The 6,551-nt window shown below is 39.0% G+C and overlaps 1 protein-coding gene across 4 annotated transcripts in view; it reads right to left on the minus strand.

Moving 5' to 3' along the window:
- SPDL1 (spindle apparatus coiled-coil protein 1) overlaps positions 1-6,551 on the minus strand; it is a 38,229-nt gene that overhangs the window by 3,823 nt on the left and 27,855 nt on the right. For 2 of the 4 annotated variants that reach the window (XM_072400805.1, XM_072400803.1), the window contains exons 9-11: positions 4,100-4,203; positions 3,579-3,766; positions 2,442-2,778 (exon numbers count right to left, since the gene is read on the minus strand). In XM_072400805.1, coding sequence (XP_072256906.1) covers positions 2,442-2,778; positions 3,579-3,766; positions 4,100-4,203 — 629 coding nt within the window. Of the gene's footprint in view, positions 1-6; positions 1,162-2,441; positions 2,779-3,578; positions 3,767-4,099; positions 4,204-6,551 lie in introns of those variants that run through there. The other 2 variants (XM_072400807.1, XM_072400806.1) reach the window with 2 other exon arrangements.

Here is a 6,551-nt window from a genome sequence, read left to right on the forward strand (position 1 = left end):
AATATGAATATCCCCTCCAATGTTAGGGGCCAGCAAAAACAAATGGGAGGCACAGAGGAGCACTGACACTAGCAAGACAAGCCTGAGCTTTAGCAGTGCAGAATTGGTCTGGATTTGGTCAAAGTACTTGTGCATTCACAGTATACTGAGCCTATAATATACTCTGGAGAACAATGTTCAATAATCACAGCATGAGCTTTGCACAGATCACTTTGTCTTGATCTGTGGAGTTAATTGATGATCCATCAGGTCATATTTGAAGTATGCCAGACTTACCCCCTGACATGTATTGGTACCACCAGGGGCAGACATAAAAGATACAAATTATGATTTATTAAAATGTATCTAAATAAACACTAAATAAGTATAAAGAAATACAATAATGCAATTCATCTGCAACACCTGAAACTTACTAAAAGGAACAGGTAACCAAGAAAAAAATCTTGTGTGAAGCCTTGCACAGTCTATAGTCTAGTGGAATTATGCCTAATATTTACAAAATAAGAGTCTACTCTTCAGATACCTGAACTTCCAAAATCTATTGTTTCACCATCTTTTGTGTTGGTCTATAGTGGAGGCAAAGCAAGGAAATCTCACTACAGAGGAATTGTAGTCATATAAAAAGTCACATGGCCTGTGAAATAAATTCTAAACTAAATATACTTATTGGATGAACTTCACCTTCCTCATGAAATCAGCGGTGCCCTTTCCCTGACTTATACTGAAGTCGGTGTAGTCCAATGCTTTAATTTCAGTGATGAGAAGAGGGAGGGACCAAGATTACAGTCACAGCCCATAAATGCATCTCTCCCGAGGAAAATGCTCTGCAGAATTTGCATTACAATTAGGGAAAAGGGACAGACTGCTTTTTAGAGTTTATTATATAACTGATTCATGTTACCATAAAACTCCTCCATCCAGTGTGTTTTCTTAGTGGTTACTGGAGCAGTCAACAAAAATATCTGGCCCAAGAAACAAAATTAAACCATATAACAGTGTTTTCTTTTTTCTTTTCAATTAAAAATGTAGTCCAGGCTTCCATTATGTGTTATAAGTCTGATTTCATAGGAGCACAGACCATCCTAGGATACCCACATCACCTATCCCAGGAGGCTTCTGGCTGCTCCTTCGAGATCAGGCATGCACAGAAGGGGCTTTTACCTGCAATGGGAAAAAAATGATCTCAGGCATGCAATGTGGGATCGACACTGTCCCCACCCCCCTCCTTCGTTTACAGGATAAGTCCCCCGATCTTGCACTTGTGCAGTGACATCAGGTGACGTAGCCTGAAGAAGGCAGATAAAAACGGCGGCAAGCGACGCAGAAGAAGGAAGATTGCAAGGCGACTAAATCGAGGATAGCACCTGAGGGATCAAGGGCTCTGCGGAAATAAAGGTAGTTGGGATTTTTTTTTAAGTATATTTCTGTTTTAAACACCACACAAATCTTAATAAAAGGGAGTTAACACCACATCGACAATAGACAAAAAAAATTGGTCATACTGTATACTGTAAAAAAAATATATATAATTCCAGGAAAATAGCTAAATACACATATGTGAATCATCTCATATGCAAATGCAATTACTGCTAGGCAACATGACACCACTTTCCCCATTACAGTTAAGGAGTACAGCAGCAAAATCTCTTGACTGACAGTCTGATGACAGAACAAAAAAGGAGTAGAAATAATTAAGCCATTGAACATAAAAAATCAAGTAATCATAAAATATTAATTTTATATTGTTTTTAAAAAGCATTACACATTTATCTTTTTAGTTAAATCAACTAGGAATTAAAACTTTAAAACCCAATTGAAGTCTAGCACCTTTTTTTTTTTAACTCATCACAGTCCTGTACCCTTACAATTTATTTTTTAAAATTTCTGCTTGAAAAATGTCTTAACATACTTTTTTTTTGTCAACAAAATGGTTGCTACCTGCATTTTTACACCAGAGCTCTATGCTGGCACAGCTGAGTAACAACCAGCCTCACATGCTAAACTTGTACGCCAATGAAGTGGAGTCTCAGATTACCGAAAGTACTGGGTCTAACCCTAGTGACTATTGCAATGCATTTTTAAATGTATATATCTGTACTTTTCTCTTACAGTAGTTGTGCACGATAAAACTATAAAAATTGAGGTGTTGCTTGTTTGTAAAGTGCTCACCTAACTAAATACCTATTTCTGCAACTTAAATTGGGTTTAAAATTAATACTGAACTCAAGTTATACATATATAACAATCCCAAATGTAAGTCTTTGATTTAAGATTTTTTAAAAGGACGAAAAAGTCTTAGACAGCGGAATGAAGGAAACAAACACCATGCAAAGCTTAAGAAAAACAGGAAGAGGCGGAAAATGTAGCTCACAAAGCGAATCAAAAACGAAGATCTATGTCTTTCTTGAATGCATCGTTCAAGAACTGAAGAACACACTGACCTGGCTTTAGAGAGTAATGTGTCGTCTCTTTCACTGACAGCCTCAGTATCTTTATTATCTTCTACTATTCTGACTCTTCTACGCTCTTGTGGAAGATTGGTTGATTTTTCTGGACTTGTCAACCCAGAAAGTGCATCTTGGTTAACACAAGGTGAATCCTGTATTGTACCAGCGTTACTTTCAACTGGGAGTGCTGAATTTTCTTTTTCTTGATTTGTATTAAGTGGACAATCAGCAGTATTTGTGGGTTGACAGTTAGGACCAACTGTAGCTTCAGGAAGGTCATCGGTTGGAAGCTGTTCTCTTCTTCGCTTTTGTGTCCGCAATTTAACTATTTCTATTAAACAGTGCATAAAGATGAAAAAAAAAATAGTAAGTTACTGACTTTTTTTTTTTTAAACAATTGAAATCATAGTTCACAAACACAGCCTGGAGACCTTGAGGTTGAACACAGGAATAATTATTAAAATTGTTGAACTTTAGAGGGGTATGCATCCTGAGGTCACTTGTGGTTCAAATCAGGAGTCCTTTAGACAAACCCTAGTGGGAGGAAGAAACCCTAGATCTGTAAACAAATCAAAGTATTATTTTATTAAATATAAAAACAAAAAACAAAACACATGCTTGCCCCCTTATCATTAGCATGGCACAATGGAGGAGTTGGCAATACAAACTGGTCCTTGCACGCATATCAAAGCTTCTGGAATCTAGGGCTCTTGGGGCATTCTAGAGAGTTTATATATTTTTTCCTAGTTGCTTTTAAAGACAGCTAACAAGTCCAAAATATTAGGATACCCTGGTAAGCAAACAGCTTCCTTGGCTGCCAGTATTGGCCACCCCATGTCTTATGGCACATTAATAGTTAGTATCGTGTAAGGTGAGTTGGAACCAGTGAGAACAGAAACTAGGGACATACAATGAATCACAAATGTCTGGAGCCCCGGAAATGCAAAAAATAAAACACATTTTGTTGACTTTCTACCCACAGATATAACGTAATTGACTTGCAAGCTCCCATATTACCAATGTAGCTATAGGATTTCCCTTTAACATTGTTTTGGAAAAGGGGAAAAAGAAGAAAGGAAAGGAAGGAAAGGAAATATTAACCAACAGAGATAACATGTTAAGGTTTAGTACCATCAGGTTCATATTTCATTTTTAGTTCATCCAAGCTGACACGAAGTTTCATGTTTTCACTCCTGGAAAGTTTAAGATGTCTGTCATTTGTAAACAACTTCCGTTCAAGTTCTAACACACGTTGACTTTCTGCTAATGCTTTCATCCTTTGCAGGGATAATTCATCCTTCAACTTCTCCATCTCTTTACTGTAAAAAATGTAAGTATTTATAAATATAGTATACGGACAAACACTAAACTGGCTCATTTATTTTCAGTTAACCTTTTGTTTTCGGTTAATTTCAAACATTAAATACACAAACACAAAATAAACATTAGTTTGACCTTTTTGGACACAGAGTAAGTAAATTCAAACTATGCCCCATTCATATCACAAAATGTACACCGCTATCTCACTCAGTTGGACACTGCAGATTTTACTCCACATCGCACCTGCACTTTACACACCATTCATAAGATGTAAGAAGTAGAAAAAAAATACTTTTCCTAGATGAACACCTAGCTCTAAAGTGAGTACACACCTTGACTGCTCAAGTTTCATTTTCAGCAAGTCCACATAATAGACGTCATCATTCTGAAGGACAGCATGTGAATCCATTTTTCTTGTATTTTCACAGTTTTGCTGCTAAAGAAAGAAAATATAAGAAATAAATTCTTGTACAGAACACACATTTTAGTATTTGAAAAAGCTTTGCCTTTACATAATACATCCAAACACAGAAACAGATTATTGCAATGCAGTTGTGTGAATCAGACTAATATATTTAGCTTAAACTAGAACTTATGTTCCACTTTTAAGAATCCACGATCAGGCAGGTCACCAATACAGAAAGGGACAGACTGAAAGACAATGTCCCTTTTGCAATAATTCCTCCTACATGCCTTATCGCTCAGCGTATCTGAAAAAAAAAACACTTGAGCTACAAATACACAGCATCAGCTTTGGTTTCCAGGTTACCTGGCAATCCCGGCTTCCCCTTCATGTTGGGGATGAATAAACTCCCGCATGGCTGTATCGGCCCGGCCAAACAAAGTGGCCAAAAATCATTGACAGAACAGATGAAAGGAGAAAGCAGGCACCCTGCAAAGCTTGCAAATTTACATACTAGAAATCTCAGTCAATTATGTATTCAGCTATGATGATTTATAGCAGGGGTCAGCAAACTCCGGCCTTTAGGCCAGATACGGCCTAGCCAGTAGTCCATTCCAGCCAAACACCCCTCTGGTCGTTTCGGCCTAATCCAAGCCGGCAGGGGGTGGCAACCTGTGGCCCTGGAGCCGCATGCGGGGTTAAGGGGACATTCCCTTTCCTCCGTATACATTGCAGAGGAGAGGGACTTTCTTTTCAGGGGCATTCTCTCTGCTCTGTATGCATTGGGGAGGAGAGGGTTTTCCTTTCAGGGGCGTTCCCTCTCCTCCGTATGCATTGCGGAGGAGAGAGATTTCCCTTCAGGGGCATTCCTGGTGGGGCGGAGCCATCAGCGCGGGATTTGAGAGAGAGTCTGACCTAGTGTGCCTTCTTGACCTCCTAAAATGGCCTAGTAGCCAAAAAAGTTTGCTGACCCCTGATTTAAGGGAAAAAGCCACAAAACAAAATCATAAATGCTGACTGCACACACCTTGCTTTAAATTTAAAGTAACTTTTAGCGGAAAGTTGGCAGCTATGCAATGCCCAAGTTCAAAGTAATGTTAAATAATTTACAGTCAAAAGTGTGAACAGACAACTTCTTTATTACAAATGGAACAGACCAAGTCTGCAATAACACAAACTTATCTGCTGTTTGCCATCTCTAATATATTGTATACAGAGCTTTGCATGCACAGCTCAGTGAATAATCCTAGCATAGCTGGTTGCGGGAAATGAATAGACATTATGTCATTCTGGCCAGGCAAATCAAGATGGCCAAAGCTCCTAAACTCAGAAAAAACTTTAAAATTTATATCAGGTTTAAAGCCTGTGCCTACAACTCCTGCTCTGTTCAGAATGTCATCATTTGCAGCCACTCATTGTGCTGCTGTAGATTTTGACATTACAGCTTCTCAGCTGCTCTATTGTTTTCGGTCAGAAATAGTGAAAACCTCCAGCAGCCTCTACACACCAACTGCATAAACAAGCCCATTTTTAAAAGTAAAGTAACAAAAAAAAAAACTTTGCCATTTTTTAATTCCAAATGTGAACACCGTGAGACTGAAACATAGGCCAGTTCTGAGGGTATATCAGGTGGCAAGACAACCCCTGGCAAGCCACAATGCAGCTGGCTTTTAGTGGGGTTGAAATCCCCTATAAGATGTTGCTGCAGCAGCAAGATGTCTGGTCTCATCAAGACTTATCTATTCTGTTATTGTGCCCCTTGGATAGCAGGCAGATCACAGATTTTGAGGAACAGGCCCACTGTGTTCTGATTGCTGTCTCTTCTGTTACCTTCAACCTTACTGCTTTCTCACCATAAGCTGTGCTGTGTCTAGTACAGGCTACTAACTCTGTTGTCTTCACAGACCCCTCGTTACAATGGTGCTATATCCTGTATTCCTGTGTCATCCCCAGTACTAAACTATGCTCCAGCCCTGGGTAAGGTAATTGGTCTATTTACTGATGTGGTCATTAATCCTCTATCTCTTGACAATCAAAGCAAGTGTAATGGGGGGGGGGTTAGGGTCAAGGCAAAGGGGTACAAAGAGGATGGCCGCACAAGACAGAGTCTCTAGTTCTATTCCGGGTTTTAAAAATACCTCTTCTTGAGTCCTATTCTCACAGATCCAAAAAAGTCTCATAGCTAAACAGCGGTATTGGAAGCAGGTCACACCTTCCCCAGAGGTTTCAAGCAGGATATGTTGGTCAACATAGCTTTTAGGACATGCAGCTAAATGTCAGTTGCCAGAGATGTTTAGATCTATAACTAACTGAGCTTCTCCTAAATACATTAGTTGGATGAATATCCAGTTACATGTTTTTTGCTGTTGTAGGCATGGACC

Source organism: Pyxicephalus adspersus, chromosome 2 (assembly GCF_032062135.1).
Source record: "Pyxicephalus adspersus chromosome 2, UCB_Pads_2.0, whole genome shotgun sequence".
NCBI classification, from domain to species: domain Eukaryota; kingdom Metazoa; phylum Chordata; class Amphibia; order Anura; family Pyxicephalidae; genus Pyxicephalus; species Pyxicephalus adspersus.